The sequence below is a fragment of the Episyrphus balteatus genome, chromosome 4, assembly GCF_945859705.1.
Source record: "Episyrphus balteatus chromosome 4, idEpiBalt1.1, whole genome shotgun sequence".
NCBI classification, from domain to species: Eukaryota; Metazoa; Arthropoda; class Insecta; order Diptera; family Syrphidae; genus Episyrphus; species Episyrphus balteatus.
Genome location: NC_079137.1, coordinates 28962108 through 28978792, shown reverse-complemented (window position 1 = coordinate 28978792; position 16685 = coordinate 28962108). Strand labels below are relative to the sequence as shown.

The window sequence follows — 16685 nt, the reverse complement described above, 5'->3', positions numbered from 1 at the left end:
CTAAGCTAAAAAAAAATTTATTTTAGGGGTCTCTAAATATTTAATTTTGGGGGCCCCTAGTACAAGTATTTAATACTTTTATGATAGAAATTTTAAGTAAGTATAGCAAAGTGCATTACGAGCATATTAAAACATTAAAGTAAACCTAAAAATAAATAAGCCATAGGTACAAAAAAAAATTTATGGCGTATACATACTTTTTTTTGCATCTAAGGGGCCCTGGCGACTCAACGTACGCCACTAGTTCCTCCACTGTTGCTTCTTCTTTTTTTTCCATTTTTTATAATTTAATTCTTTGTTTTGTTCGGGTTAATTAATTTTCACAAATTATTTTACATCAAAAGAAACTAAATTACGGGACATGAGTGCCGACAACCATAATAAACAGAATAAAAAAGACAAACTGTTTATCATGGGCGACGCGACGGTGAGCTGCCATCTGTCAAAAATAATTTTACTCTATTGTATTTTTATTTTGCAATAGGTCTAGGGTATAGCAAAAGTGCAAGACTGTTGTAAAATTTTAATCCGTATATTTTGTTGTTGTAGTGTTGTAAGATGTTACACTTTTGCACTTTTGCAATGATACAAGACCAGTTGCATCGGATCGTGAATACCCCTAATATATGGATTGAAATTTTACAATGCGTCGCCTCAATAAAATATTGTCGTATGTGCAAAATTGAGGTTTTGAGATTTGAATGCAGTTTTGCTAATTGATTTTTTTTCTTTCATTCTGTGAAATCCGTTTTTCGATATCTGTATCCGTTTCCGAGATAATCGCTATGCATTTTGTCGTATGTGTAGGTTTACAAACATTTTCAGTAGCTTTTTGTCGTAAGTGCACAGAAAACGTGCACATACGACAAAAATTATCACATACTACAAATTTTTCATACAAAATCTGTGTTTTTCTTCGTTCGGTAAATAATTGTCGTATGTGCTGTTTTTGCTACACATACAACAATATTTTACTGGAATTTCAGTAAACGTTTGTGGTATGTCCCATAAGGAAATACACTGACGAGTGTAATTTCAGTTGCAATCAAGATGTCGAGCAGGTCGGACAAGTGGACCTTTGCCAAGTTTATCCGAGGAGCGTTATGCTCTATTTTATGCATACAAAGTGCATAAAATAGTGGTTTTATGATTTTATTAATTTAGCATACGTAACTAAATATTGTAAGATGAATTCCTTGATGTCGATCATTTAGGGCCAGTTGTACAAATATTTAATTTAGTAAAGCTGAGGCTTATCAATCGTTGAAGGTTCATATATGTTCAAATAGCCACATCCATACTTGAACCGAAGTTGACCCGCAGCTAATTCGCCGAAATCGACGAGTTAAATTCCTGAACCACGGCTGATCCATGTTTGTACAACTGGCACTTAGGTTCCCCCAATGTTCCCAATCCAGTGACAATGTAAACTTGGCCCTACGAAATTTGTATGAAGCTTTTATCGTGCTATCTTAAAACTGTAATAATTTTAATTCAACTTGAATAGTAACTTAATTTTAGTAAACAGTGATCTCATTAATTTTAAAATTGCTTTAAATTATTTTTGTTTTCTATTTATGTTAGTTTCTCTTTAAGAAAGAATTTGGTTGTGAAGTCAATAACCCATAGTAATATATCCTAATTTAGCGAAACCTCGATTTTAACAAAAAATAACACATACATCTCACTTCCAAATTAAAAAAGTTCTATCATTTTATTGGTGAACTGCTTTTAAAGCAATTCTAAGTTTAGAAGTAAGATGTATGTTTTATTACCATCGAGTTTTGCTAAACTCGAGTTATTACTAAGAGTCAATGTGATTTTAAAACGTTAATAAATTAACGTTATTTGTTTTAAAAGAAAAAACCTTCCTCTCTAAGTGTTTTTTCGCATTGAATTTGACATCTATTTGTCGTATGTCGTAAACAAGTGTCGAATTAAACTTTGGTTATTTTTGTCGTATGTGTCATCAATTTGTCGTATGTGTTTGGCTAACAAATAGTTTCTGTGAAAATGTTACATACGACATCGGCATATTGGAGAAAATTGACTATTATTTGTTTCTGCATTGGAATATTCCCAGCAAACGCAGAACTACAGAAAAAACCGGTGAAATATGTACGTAAAAGAAGTACTTCTTTTCCACTGAAAAAAGATAGGAGCCCGGGAAAAAACTCAGTTATATACTTTCTGTATATAAGAATACGTGAAGCAGCTATCTCTTTCTTGCATGCAAGATGAAATAAATTTCCCCTCCATTAATAGTACAGACAAATAATGTTATTCAAAAGTGCATCAGCGAAGCACTTCTGGAAGTGGTTCTGATGTACATTTTGCAGTACTTTTTTACCTACAGAAAAAGCACTGAAACTTGTACTTTTAAAGTACTTATTTGGAGCACTTTCATGGGTTTATATCCGTACTGCTAAAATCCATATTTTAATTTCATCTGAAAATAAAAAAATCTTCAAAACAAACAAACAATTCTTTTAAACAACTATTATTTAATATTTTATTGGAAAAACACAAAATAGTTTTTTTTTTAAAACAAAATACATAAAAAAAAAGATCCTTGGGCACGCCACTGTGGCCTGGGCAGTTGAGAAAAATGAAAAAAAAAAAAATACTCTGCAGTCTGCACTTTGGTGGTAGTTTTTGTATCTTGTTTTGCCTTTTTTTTCTAAATGCTCAAGGCTGAAGCTGCTGTAAACTCAGTCAATGATGTCTGGAATTGATCGCCACTAAAAGACAGAAAAATCAACAACTTTATAATTTATCAATTTTATAATCAGCATACCTTTATTTTCCAAATCAATTGGTGGTTGTTTTTGTGTCATTTTTTTTCTAAATGCACAAGGCTGAGGCTGTGCATTTTGATGGTGGAAATGGTGGTGGAATTTATGTGGCGTGCCGAAGAATTTGTGCGGTAGATTGTTTTTTTTTTAAAATAGTTTTCACAAATAACACTGAGAAGATTTTATTTATTTTTTAAGTTAAATTGTTCTATTTATCTATCAAATGGAGCACAGAAATGTTTTTTTTTCTTAACGAATATGTTGCTGCGGCTATCAAGGTTTCACTAGAAAATATAAAATGCAGGAAAAGTCAAATCAATGGCGCGCCGCCATTACAAAAGAGACAAAACTTTGTGCATTGCATACATCGCTCTCTTTTCCTTCCATTTACCAAAGAGTTTATTTTTTTCAGGAGAAACAAAACTACAATATTTTGAGGGGAGAGATTTTGGTAAATAAGGAAACACATACACCTACAAAGTATAGACTTTGTTGGTGGTTGTAATTTCCCCTAAACTACTGAGGTTTGGTTTGCAGGGCATAGGCCAAAACATAATTGCTGACAAATTTGACTTCGTCGACCCCTATGCGAGGATGGCCGAGTGGTCTGAGACGCCTGACTCAAAAAACAATGTTGCCTTCTAAAGATATGGGAGCGTAAATGACATGGGTTCGAATCCCACTTTTGACAAGAATTTTTTTTTTATTTTTTTTTATACATTTTAAAGCCTTAACTACATTGGCTCAAAAAGTGAAAAAGTACAAAAGTGAAAATTTTCAAACGCATTTTTGTATGGTTTTTCGGGCTAGAAAATTAAAATAAATGATGCAGAATGCTTATTTTTCCGTCCAAAAATCAATTTGTAAATTCTTTTTTACAAAAAAATCCCGCTAGCGAGAAAAAAAATATTTTCACTTTTGTACTTTTTCAAAAAGTGGTGAATGTAGTTAAGCCTTAAGCCTGGTACGCTGCTCGCGCTAAATTTTAGCCAAGATAAAATTTCCATACAAGTTATCGATAATTTGTATGGGACTCATTTTAGCTCGGCTAAAATTTTTCGATAATTTGTATGGGAGCTAAAATTTAGCGCCAGCAGCGTACCAGGCTTTAAGAGTTTTATTATTTTTTTTGGCTAATCACGTCGTTTTAGTTTTAAAATCAAATTTTTTTTCCATATAATTCTAATTTGATGAATTATTTTTTTCTTAAAGCCTGGTACGCTGCTCGCGCTAAATTTTAGCTCCCATACAAATTATCGAAAATTTTTAGCCGGGATAAAATGGATCCCATACAAGTTATCGATAACTTGTATGGGAATTTTATCTCAGCTAAAATTTAGCGCGAGCAGCGTACCAGGCTTAAATCATTGGGGGTTGGTGCTGGTGCTTTGAACTCTTTTGGTGAAATTTTATTTTGTTAATATATGCCCTAATGTATGTTTTCGTGATTTCAAACAGTTTGATTATTTTTAAAATAAGATATTCTTATATTTTCATTACTTTTTGAACCCATTAACAATTTGTTCGAAAGCTTCAAACCAAACGAATGACATTCCGTTCAGTTGAATACGAAGTCGTTTGCTGTACGTATGACATCATGCCAAATGAACAGATTTCGTTAACGAGTTACTCGTTAACGTATGCGACGATTTGACCCCTGAACTTTAATTGCGTTTTCCCAAAAGTAGCCGAATGTAACATACGACATTATTTTATTGAGGCGACGAATGGTCTTGCACTTTTGCTATACCCTAAAGCCTGGTACGCTGCTCGCGCTAAATTTTAGCTCCCATACAAATTATCGAAAAATTTTAGCCGAGCTAAAATGGATCCCATACAAATAATCGATAACTTGTATGGGAATTTTATCTCGGCTAAAATTTAGCGCGAGCAGCGTACCAAGCTTGAAGCCAGTTGAAAACAACATAAGTTTTGAAACAAAAATATTAAATTTCGTTCAAGATATCGTTGTGCTATTTTTGACTAGAAAATCTCGTTCCGCTTCAGTTGCGTGCTAGTCTTAAAAAATCAACGGCCCTATTCTGGCAAACCTCACAAGTCACAAAACATCAGTCTCATTTAAGGAAACCTCGTAACGTCGTAAAGCCTGGTACGCAGCTCGCGCTAAATTTTAGCTCCCATACAAATGATCGAAAAATTTTATCTGAGCTAAAATGGATCCCATACAAATTATCGATAACTTGTATGGGAATTTTATCTCGGCTAAAATTTATCCACCTTTTTTAAAATGACTTTTGAATGCCATTTTTTTTAGAAAATATGTCAGCGGAAGTCTTATGTCGTTTTCTATTGACGAATCTCAGAATGAGATTTGTGAATTTGACAGCTGAAAGGGGGGGGTGAAGAGGGGAAATAGTGGACAAATCTCAGATTTCATGATCTATTTGCGTCCTGAGATTCAAAAATATGACAAAAAAATGAATCTGAGATTCAAGAATCTGATTCTGGATTTTTATCAAGATTCACGCATACAAACACACGCACTTTCACACACACTCCTCTGTTTGACATTTGTCTGAACATTTGTTGTTGTTTTATTTTTTTTATACACACAGATTTCGCACACAATTACAAAACTAGATTTCATATTCTATTTGCAGTGGAAAATCTGAGAATTTTACACAAAAATCTCAAAAGTCAATAGAAAACGACATTAGCGAAAACTCTAAATAGACTTAAAATCAAATTTTGCACAGCACGTTATTCCCCAACTACTCTGTTGTCTCTCTACTCTTTCGTTTGATTTTGGGAGTTACAAGGTTTCCTTTATATAGCCGATGAAAAAGATCACATCATTAGCTTCTTACCCCAGTATCCCCTTCTTCGAGAATCGAACTGAAAGTCCTCTTTCTTGACAGATAACAAATGTGAAAAAAATAGTTATGAAAATCTTTACAGAAATGAATTTTATGTATTTTTAAATTTTCTTATTGTTCACATTTATATAACTTATAAAAATAATAACATTCAATACCCTTTTCGTCCACGGAATCTCTGTCTATTGTCCAACTGAAAAGACAAACTACACATTAACCAAAAAAACACAAAATATCCCAAAAAAAACATCAACTTACAATAGATCTTTTGCATTCGAAAAATGTGTTTCTGAGCACCTGGCATTCATCAGGAACATTATGCGCTTGCAGGCATTCTCGTGGAGTTTTATGATCCTTAAAAATAAACAAAATTATTGACAAAAAAAAAACAAAAAGTTGGTACAGTTCATAGTTGGGTTATTGGGTTAAACCTTTTTGCAGCAATCACTCTCTAGGAGGCACATTTTCAAGTCTGCTCGAACACCAGCGCAGGCTGTATTATCAGCCAGCTTTTCCTCACCCTCATATCGCATCATCTTGAAAGTACTTATTTATAAATCCTTTTATTTATTAATAATAAAATCGCATCCACAAATTCAATCCACTATCCGTATCAACTTCACCACCGAATGGTTTTGGTTTGATTTGAAGAATCAAAAGTGTTATACCTCAAAACACTCATCAGCTGAGTTGTGTCAAACAAAGTTGTCAAGTCAAGTAAGAAATTTTTTTTTTCCTCTCCGGAGTGTATTTGTTTATATCTAGAAATCGATTATTTAAATCGAAAATATGTTGCATTTAAGGTAAGTTGATATAATTATTGAGATAAATCTATTAAATATGTTATTCCAAGGACTAATCATGGATTATCGCTAAAACAACTCTGCAAATACTCTCACCAATGGCATAAGCCAGCCGGCTACGAAACTGGTATACAAGTGTATAACACTATCACACGTTCGAATGTACCCCTAGTGTTGCAAAATGAGCACATTGCAACTTGGTACACTTGTGGTCCAACTGTTTATGATTCCTCTCACCTTGGCCATGCAAGTTGTTACGTTAAACTCGATATTATACAGAGAATACTGCGCAATCATTTTAAAATTAATCTTGTCACTGCAATGAACATTACCGATATTGATGATAAAATCATTCAACGAAGTCAAGAAAGTGGCAAGTCATGTCAAGATTTGGCGAAATCCTATGAACTAGAGTTCTGGAATGATATGGATAGATTGGGAGTTGCAGAGCCAAATGTTAAAATCAGAGTGACGGAAAATATTCCACAAATAGTTGCATTTATCGATAAAATCGTTCAAGATAAATCGGCATATATTGGAAGAGATCAATCGATTTACTTTGATGTAAGCTCACATTCCGGATACGGAAAGCTTCAGAAACTCAATCTAGAGCAAGTGAGTCATGAAACAAAAGAATCTACAGTTGATTTCGCGCTTTGGAAGGCGAAAAAAGAACCAAACGAACCTTCTTGGCAATCACCATGGGGCGATGGGCGTCCAGGTTGGCATATAGAATGTAGTGCTTTAGCCAGTATGATATTTGGCAAGTCTATTGACATTCATGCTGGAGGGTTGGATCTAAAATTCCCACACCACGAAAATGAGGAAGCACAATGTTGTGTATTTCACAAAACTCCACAATGGGTCAATTATTGGCTCCACACGGGACATTTGAGTGTTGTTGGTCAGTCGGAAAAGATGTCAAAATCTCTCAAAAATACAATCGGAATCGATGAACTTTTGAAAACTTACTCCAGTAATGACTTTCGCATGGCTTGTATGTTATCTAACTATCGAAGTTCTGTGGAGTATGGAGATAGTATGATGAATACTGCTCAAGGTACTCTTAAGAGATTCTCTGAGTTTAATTCGAATGTTGATGCTTATTTGGAAGGTAAAAAGCGTAGTGCATCAATAGATTCTAATCAAATTCTTGAACTACTTTCACAATCCAAGGTTCTTCTGAACCAACATCTAAAGGATGATTTCAATACAGCTCGATGTGTCGGAGTCTTAATAGAACTTGCATCAACAGTAAGTAAATCTATTAATTCGACGGCTGAACAAGTAGATATTTTTGCATCTAACCTTGATACAGTGGCAGCAGTTCGAAATTTTATCAATAGTAACTTGCAGATGTTTGGTTTTGAAATGATGAAAACAGTAAAAAAAAGTGATAAGAATTTGGATTTGTCATTATTGTTGGAGGATTTAGTGAAAACAAGAAATGAAATGAGACAACGAGCGATGGAAAGTAAAAATAAGGAAATGTTTAAAGTGTGTGACGAATTAAGAAATTGCTTGCAGAGAAATGGTATTCAATTAAAAGATCACAGTCAAGGTAGCACATGGAACTATATTAAATAAAAAAGGTTTTACTAAAAATAAAGAAATACACTTTTGTTTATTCACTTAAGATGTTGCTTCATCCTTGTTAAAGATCACCTTCACTCTATCGCTCCGAAGATATGTTTTGGTTTATTGCATTCCGTGGTTTGGCGTTAATATTAAACGTGCCAAGGCATTTATCATTATTTACTCAAAATGTCATCCATGCTCATGGTATAAAAAGACAAGGTATGATCATTAGAGCCGCCATGGCCATCTTACAAAATGGGGTAATAAGGTTTTGACGTTTGGCATTTGGCAAAGTCAAAAGCAACAACAATTTCCAAGACAAATTTGTTTACAACAGCAATTTCAATGGGCTGGGCTGTCAAAACCTTAAGTAGCCATAAGTTTTGACAGTTCTCGATACTGAGTTTTTTCTAATGATCATACCTTCCCTTTTTATACCATGATCCATGCTAACTGGTCAGGTGTTGTTTGCTTTTCGCACAACCCAGATCAAAAAAAGGCACTTTCGATGGTTGGGTTCATTTGCTTCAACAACAGTTGATTTTTAAATCAAGTTTTTAATGGCATTGTTGGGCACATTGTTCTCTCCTATTATATACGAATTTTTACAGTTCTGGCCCAGGTGATTTGTATGGATGAAAGCTGTTTATTGCCCCTAGAAAAAAGACCTTAACATATTTGATATACTTGGCGAGATTGGTGAGACCTCTCCTTCACTTGGCTTATAAGATCTAACTGCCGTATTTTGTGACCGTCTGAAGTCCTTCCAGTTGCTTGCACACTATGCCGACGATATTTACATAATCGGAAATGCCAATTTCCTGTGCACACCACAGACCACAATGATCCTGCTAATTCCTTTTCTTGGTTTGGAGATCATATCATTTGTTTTGGATTTATTTCACTGGTTTACAAGGGTTTTGTTGCCGAAACAAAAATAAACATTTTTTAGAAAGTTTTCGGTGTGCTGAACACGAATCCGAAGTCAGAAAAAACTAATCAGCTCCCGTTTTTTGAAATATTACCGTTAGAAAATGCAGTACTTTAGACCTTATTCTTTTGTATAAGGAAAATTGTTCGAGTTCAGCACACCGAAAACCTTTAGAAAAGTATATTTTGATTTCGGCAACAAAAAAAAAATTAATTTTGTTAACCAGTGTTATAGATGGACCAGATTTTTTTAAATATGTTGCAGCTAGTCAAGTTGTGTCACCTGTATGAAAAGATATTGCCCTTCAAGACCCTATGGGAATGTTAACTATTCCGCTAGCGACTTATATAGAGCCGATCCTTGCCTGGCCTGTTTATCTTCTTTTTCGTTGCTCTCAAAACCAATAGGGCTTCGGATCCAGATAAGAGTGATTTTGAGGCTTCCGCTCAGCATTAAGAGTTAATCTCTTCACTGCTAAATCAATTTCGAGGATGTCATGGCCGAAGCAGTTGCATTTCTAGCTTCCTGACTATGTTAGAATAGCTACGTTTTGGTATTGATTCAAATTTAACCTAGGTAATTTGCAATCCTCTTTAAATACCAGCAATGCTGCTTCGAACACACTGGCAAAATTAGGTAGTTGAAAGGATTTTGAAATATAAAGGATTGCTCCATTAAGTTTAGTTGTCATTCGTGGACTCAATAAAGATAATTGCCTAGATGAGAGAACTCTTGATTGCCACGTTCTTGTTACTATCAACAGTCACGATAGCCTCACAAGGCCTATTAAGAAATGAATCTCCAAGTCATTGGCATGTTTCCGCTGCCCCAAAATCCTAATATTACTGAAGTGTTACAATTATAATATAAGATTACCTAAAGTGTATGCTTAGATTTGCAGCATAAACTACTAAAAGAAAGCTAAGGCAAATTATAAAAAAATATAAATTTGAAAATTGTAAAATGTAGAGTTCTAGATTTTTGTTTTTTTTTTTTTTATTTTTTATTTAATGATCAATAGACTACCACTAATTAAATAGTGCCGTTCCTTATATTCAATTATAAACTCGCTAAATTTAATTATAGAAAGGATTATATGTGACCCAATGTGCCCGATTCTGCTCTTGTTCGCTCTTGTGGCTTGTGAATAAGGACTTATATACATTGGTTGCTTTCGGGTCATGAGCAACGCTGTAGTCGTTCTTCAATCGTTTGATTTCTGGGTCTTCCAAAGTCTTTGCACCATTTCTCTTGCTTGTTGAATAAAAACCGTTCTTTGGAGCCTTATTTGCTCCACTACAAGCTGGTTCTTCAGTTCCTTGAGTAGACAAGGTTGGTGTTGTTTCGGTGCTTGGTTCATCTTCGGCTGGTTTTGTTGGCTCTGCTTCTAAACCTTTACCTTCATCAATTGTTTCACTTACAACAGTTGTCGTTGTTGCAGTTTCAGTGGGTTTAGAATTTTTTGATTTGGATTTCTTTGAAGCTTTTTTTCTAGCCGCACGAATCTGCACTTTTAACTTCATCAATTCAATGTCTTCTTCGTTTCCATTCAAAACGATAACATCTTCAATTGAGTATGGCACCTGACACAACGGACAGGTGTTGGTTTTAATTTGTTTCAATGCTCGTTCCGAGAAAGCGCATCCACAAGTCCACAAGGCAACGAATCGAAAGTTGCCAGACATTTCAATGCCCATCAGTTTACATATGTACGGTGAGCCTCGTGGATCGAGGCCACCTTCGGTCTTATTACAATCTTTGAATGCTGGATTGTTTGTTAGATGCAAATCCTTGATATCGCGCATACCTTTGATGTGGTTCGATGATTCGGGCATCTTGTCCTTTTCCAAGAGTTGTTCAATGACATTTTGTTTGGAATAAAGGCGACCTAAAGTGCACATGACAATGGGTTCCTGAAGACGTTGCTGTGTTAATGCGCAGTGTAACCAGCGAAATTGACGCTCAGCATCTTTGTCTTTCTAGAAGTAGGAAAAGTGGAGTGAATCAAGTTGGCTTTTGGGGAATTAATTTTGTTTCTTACCTGTTCAGCTTTCTTTTTTAAACGAACTAATTCATCTCGTCGAGGAATAGTACCACCATCGCATCCCATGTTGTAGGTTTATTTATTTTATTTTTTGTTAAAATTTTATGATTAATTTACGAACGAAAATAAACTCAAAACAGAACAAAGATGATAAAAATTTACATGACACTTTCGATGACAGCAGTTTATTCAGCGGAATCTATATTCAGCAGGTACACAAGGAATGTATACATTCAGTGCTAATTCAATGGCCTCGTTCAGACTCACATCGTATAAGGTTAGACCTTAGAGCAGGGATGGCGAATCTTTTTTGAGCCTCGTGCAATTTAAAAAAAATATTTATTTGTGGTGCCTTTGGCGTGCCATACAGTTTTGATCTAGTTTTTTTGTGTGGACACTAGAAACAAAAATAATTAATTTTAAGCTACGCAGCGTTTTATTTGTAAGCACACCTACTAATTGAAATTTGCAAATAACAGATTTATTCGTGTACAAAATTTCAGATTAAAGCCTGGTACGCTGCTCGCGCTAAATTTTAGCTCCCATACAAATTATCGAAAATTTTTAGCCGAGATAAAATGGATCCCATACAAGTTATCGATATCTTGTATGGGAATTTTATCTCAGCTAAAATTTAGCGCGAGCAGCGTACCAGGCTTCAAGCCTGGTACGCTGCTCTCGCTAAATTTTAGCTCCCATACAAATTATCGAAAATTTTTAGCCGAGATAAAATGGATCCCATACAAGTTATCGATATCTTGTATGGGAATTTTATCTCAGCTAAAATTTAGCGCGAGCAGCGTACCAGGCTTGAGATAAAATTCCCATACAAGTTATCGATAACTTGTATGGGATCCATTTTATCTCGGCTAAAAATTTTCGATAATTTGTATGGGAGCTAAAAGTTAGCGCGAGCAGCGTACCAGGCTTAAAGCCTGTACCCCTGTTCTGTAACTTTTATCACTGGCGATAAAATTTTTGAACGACTCTAAAATCCATTTTATAACATCAAAATTAAAGAAATTTCGTTGAAAATCATATTTTCTTTCTTCATAATTTTGGAATTTGAAAAAAGTTTTGCTTTATTTATAGAAGAAAGTGGATTTTTTAGACATTCAAAAGCGTTTATCGCCAGTGATAAAGTTACAGAACAGGGGCCCTGGTACGCTGCTCGCGCTAAATTTTAGCTCCCATACAAATTATCGAAAATTTTTAGCCAAGATAAAATCGATCCCATACAAGTTATCGATAACTTGTATGGGAATTTTATCTCAGCTAAAATTTAGCGCGAGCAGCGTACCAGGCTTAAAGGTATAACTAAATGGCCACTTTTTTGGGAGATTTACAAAATTATTAGGTACTTCTTTATTTATAGCTCTATTTGTTTTTGAAAAAAAAACTACAAAAATTGTTTTTGGAACAAAAAAAAATAAGCTTTCTGTATCATTGTTTCAAATTTTACGTTCGGAAAAATTAAGTTTGAACAAAATGAATTTGAAAGTTTTCACTTTTCAATTTATAGATGTACCTCAACAAAATAAAACAAAGAAACAAAAATAAAATGTGAAAGAAATATTGTAGTATGACTTCTCTTGTTGTGAACTCGATGCCAAGTAGTGTTACGGACGCCTGGGGAACTGGTCCATCCGATGCAATCATGACCTAGAATGGGAAAAGGAATCAATGAAAATTGCAAAAGCAACAAATGTAAACAAAACTTACCATTCTTTTTCCTTGGTGAAATCCCTGAAGGAGGTTCCCTCGGTGACAGTCGCGATCATCGCTGAAAATATAAAAAGAATTTTTAGTAATGAAAAATAGAGCTAAAAAGGAAATATCGAAATAAAAACAGATTAAGAATTTATTGTTTACCACGAAATTTAAATGAATGAGAATGACAGATTGACAGCGATAAGAAAATAAAAGATTCATAGGTATACGTATACATGTAGGATCGAGTTGACAGTACGGTAGATCGAGTTTAACTTTTCCCTTCAAGCAAACGAGTCCGACCTCGGTCCGAATCGGTTCCGAAGTGAGTCCGACCTCGACTACGAAACGGGTCCCATAGCGGCTCAAATTAGTATGGAAATATATATGCCATGATGGGTATTCGGTGTTTCTTCGTATAAGAAATAATCTTAAATCGGTTTTCATGTTACGATTACAAACTTTTACACATTTACACGTGTTTGTTTTTATAATTGATTTCGTTACCCGTCGTTTTAGTAAATTCATGTCGTGATCGGTTCTTTTTGTCGAATAATGTTCCCATCGTATTTTGTGTCAACGATCGATGGTCAATTAAAAAGGGACCAATGCAGTTGCACCTTAATACTGGTAGGCCACCTGTGGGTGAAAGGTTACAGGCAATTATTTTTTTTTTTGAATTATATATGAATATGGTACCTCCCTTACTACGAATTTGGAAGAAGAAAGGAAAATGACACAAATTATGATTTTTATACACACACACTGATCAAATTTATTTTATTTATTTATTTTAGTTAGAGGAAAATCATCCGAGTATTTTTTTTATGCATAGCTTACCTTCCTGTCTTATGATATGAGACATAATTTTTGTTGTGACTGAAATTCTTGACATTTCTCAACAGTTCGTGGTACCATACGCTGCAGCGGCGAAAATTAAAAGTGTGTAATTGTAACTCAGTAAAAATTATTAAATGTACATTTTTTGTGTTTTTTTTTGTTTTAGAATGGTAAATTGAGAAAGTGTTTTAGGAATATTCCCGATTATTTTTGAAATCCTGAAGGAAAAATAAAATTCATAATGATGAAAACATAAAAGTGGTGAGTTAGTTTTGGAAGTTTTTTTAATAGAAAAATTAGTATAGCCGTTAATATCTTAGGTGAATTTCCGGCGGTCCAGTTAGAAATTTGAGTGCTGGGCCGCTGTAATATTTTATGGATGTTTTTTTTTAATGTTCCTGCTCACGAGGTTCCACTTCCAACTTGCTGATTTGTATTCTAATTGCAATTTGTCATTGGCTAACCCACCGACTACGGGCCTTATATCGGTCAGGGTTTTTAATGATATATTGAGCCAGAACAAGGAGTGAAAATTACCCTATTCTTTGGAAAGTATAGGCTCTGAACCCGAACGCCCAAATATCGGGAGCTCCGCCCCCCGATAAATAAGCTGGGAACCTAACAGAAATCAAAATGTCCGTGAGTCTTAGATCATAAAATTTGACAAATAAAATACAAGAAATAAACAAAAGGGAACAAGTTAAAACATCGGAAAAGTAAAAGATTACCAAAATGAAAAGAAGAAAAAAATTTAAAGCTGCAAATAGAAAACGAAATTATGTGTTTGTGATTGTCCGTTATTTATTTAAAACATTTTTTTTTTTGTGCGTCAAAGTTTAAATTTATTTATTATTTATTTATTTTTTTAATTTCCCAAATTTAATTATTATGTAAGTGATAAAAACCATTTTTGAAGGGGTCAACGCGAAATTTTCGTTTTTGGGTATCCTAGGGTGAAATATACCTCCAAAGAGCTCTCTAGGGGTAGGCTATCCAGGATCGTTTTTTTTTGTCAAAGCTAAATTTATTACCGAAAAGGGTAACAGTGTCTTTTTTTTGGATAATAACTCGACTCCGAGGAAGGGTTTTTAATCGCTTTTGTTTTTTTTTCTAATATTCTTTTTTTTAGTTAAATTGTCCTGTAAATTTCGAGTGATAAATTTGATTCGATTTTTTTTTGTAGTTAAAAAGTCGTTTTGTATTCTTTATATTCAATGATGTGAATAAACTTAAATGACGCCAAGGGTCGAAAAGAATCTACTTGTTTGGTGTTTTGTTTAGTTTCATGTGAATGAAACTCTGCCTTTTTGAAGATATTTTCAGGGGTGTCATGGTAGCGGAGTTTAAGTGAAGATGGTATGATCTGAAACCGATCATCCACCATCTTTGGGGGAATCCAAACATGGCCGCGGATTTCCATGGTTGGGAGGGTATAGGCCACACTGCACCAACATCCGCAGTGCCCTTGAGATGATGATAGTCCGTCTGCTGTCACATCTGTCAAAAACGGTTTTTTTTCGATTTTTGTTCTCGGCCTGATTTATGTTTTTGTTAGCAGGTGAGGTTAAGTTTCGGGGGCAAGATCCCCCCCATCCGGCGAGCTTATGCCGTGCATCGCAAGCAGGCCACGTCCTCCGGAACTTGACATTCCTTCCTTTCCTTTCCAAACACTTCCTTTTCTGATTTCCTACCTCATCCTATTTCCTACCTTACCGACCTACCTACACCTCCTCCGCTCCTCTTGCCCAGCAACAGTAGTTTATATCAGGGCTACGTTTCGTCACTTTAAGGGCCAGTTGTACAAACGTGGATCAGCCTCGGATCAGGAATTTAAGCCACCGATTTCGGCGGATTAGCTGCGGGTCAACTTCGGTTCAAGCACGAATGTGGCTATACCTACATATATGAACCTTGAACCAGTGCTAAACTTCAACCTTGCTGCCGATTTCAGAAGATAAAAGTTGCTGAAATACGGATTAAATATTTGTACAACTTGCCCTAAGCAAAATGCAGGCTGAACTAAAAGATAAAGTTAGAATCATTTGACAATCTGCTTCTAAGCGAATCTTTAATGTTATTTATTTGGACAAATTATGACTTACAGGCGTAAGTAGGTGAAAATATTGTCAAGATCTCCAACTTTTCCAATTTTATGTTTTCATTAATTTAGAATTGTTCGTCGTATTGCCCTCCACCCTCTCTAGTTCGATTGATTTCAACTCTTTCCTCGTTTTGACTAATTTTTGAGTCAATATCGGACAAGTTTGAAATTCGTTCAGCTACATTTCAATTTCTTTAATTTCCAACTAATAAAATATAGACATGTTAAGGCCCAGTTGTACAAATATTTAATCCGTGGTTCAGCAACTTTTATCTTCTGAAATCGGTGGTAAAGCCTGGTACGCTGCTCGCGCTAAATTTTAGCTCCCATACAAATTATCGAAAATTTTTAGCCGAGATAAAATGGATCCCATACAAGTTATCGATAACTTGTATGGGAATTTTATCTCAGCTAAAATTTAGCGCAAGCAGCGTACCACGCTTAAGGTTCCGGTTTAGCACTGGTGCAAGGTCCACTTAAGTAAAAATAGCCACATCCATGCTTGAACCGAAGTTGACCCGCGGCTAATCCGCCGAAATCGGTGGGTTAAATTCCTGATCCGAGGCTGAACCACGTTTGTACAACTGGCCCTAAGAGTACGGTTCCGCAGCTGTAAATAAACACGCTTGTTGATGACAGCCATCTAATGAAAATAAAATGGAGGCATGCACTCATCGAAAAACTTAAAGAAACTAGGGCCCTCTATAAAAGCTTTACGGAACTAACAGCACAAACACTCCATATATTATATCCTCTAAAGCCTGGTACGCTGCTCGCGCTAAATTTTAGCTGAGATAAAATTCCCATACAAGTTATCGATAACTTGTATGGGATCCATTTTATCTCGGCTAAAAATTTTCGATAATTTGTATGGGAGCTAAAATTTAGCGCGAGCAGCGTACCAGGCTTGAGATAAAATTCCCATACAAGTTATCGATAATTTGTATGGGATCCATTTTAGCTCAGATAAAAATTTTCGATAATTTGTATGGGAGCTAAAATTATGCGCGAGCAGCGTACCAGACTTTAAAATCAAAAAAAAATAC

The 16685-nt window shown here is 35.0% G+C and overlaps 3 protein-coding genes and 3 long non-coding RNA genes across 6 annotated transcripts; 2 read left to right on the top strand and 4 right to left on the bottom strand.

Annotated features, from left to right (window-relative positions):
- Positions 1-2484: 2484 nt before the first annotated feature.
- LOC129919578 (uncharacterized) lies at positions 2485-3326 on the bottom strand. The gene is made up of 2 exons (XR_008773093.1): positions 2798-3326; positions 2485-2741 (listed from the first exon to the last, which is right to left on the bottom strand). It is a non-coding gene; the product is annotated as an uncharacterized LOC129919578 (long non-coding RNA).
- Positions 3327-5707: 2381 nt separating this feature from the next.
- On the bottom strand, positions 5708-6331 carry LOC129919502 (cytochrome c oxidase assembly factor 5). Its single transcript, XM_056000398.1, has 3 exons — positions 6064-6331; positions 5891-5986; positions 5708-5825 (listed from the first exon to the last, which is right to left on the bottom strand). The coding sequence occupies exons 1-3, from the start codon at positions 6166-6168 to the stop codon at positions 5784-5786; spliced, it is 243 nt and encodes an 80-aa protein (XP_055856373.1). The 5' UTR covers positions 6169-6331; the 3' UTR covers positions 5708-5783.
- Positions 6332-6397: 66 nt separating this feature from the next.
- On the top strand, positions 6398-8071 carry LOC129919501 (cysteine--tRNA ligase, mitochondrial). The gene is made up of 2 exons (XM_056000396.1): positions 6398-6435; positions 6486-8071. The coding sequence occupies exons 1-2, from the start codon at positions 6422-6424 to the stop codon at positions 8020-8022; spliced, it is 1551 nt and encodes a 516-aa protein (XP_055856371.1). The 5' UTR covers positions 6398-6421; the 3' UTR covers positions 8023-8071.
- A 1916-nt stretch (positions 8072-9987) lies between these two features.
- On the bottom strand, positions 9988-11177 carry LOC129919687 (replication termination factor 2). Its single transcript, XM_056000658.1, has 2 exons — positions 10986-11177; positions 9988-10923 (listed from the first exon to the last, which is right to left on the bottom strand). Exons 1-2 carry the CDS (start codon positions 11052-11054, stop codon positions 10021-10023), a joined length of 972 nt encoding a protein of 323 aa, XP_055856633.1. The 5' UTR covers positions 11055-11177; the 3' UTR covers positions 9988-10020.
- A 1418-nt stretch (positions 11178-12595) lies between these two features.
- LOC129919880 (uncharacterized) lies at positions 12596-13202 on the bottom strand. The gene is made up of 3 exons (XR_008773134.1): positions 12861-13202; positions 12711-12771; positions 12596-12650 (listed from the first exon to the last, which is right to left on the bottom strand). It is a non-coding gene; the product is annotated as an uncharacterized LOC129919880 (long non-coding RNA).
- A 304-nt stretch (positions 13203-13506) lies between these two features.
- Positions 13507-15278, top strand: LOC129919879 (uncharacterized). The gene is made up of 3 exons (XR_008773133.1): positions 13507-13640; positions 13705-13799; positions 13859-15278. It is a non-coding gene; the product is annotated as an uncharacterized LOC129919879 (long non-coding RNA).
- The last annotated feature ends 1407 nt before the right edge of the window (positions 15279-16685 follow it).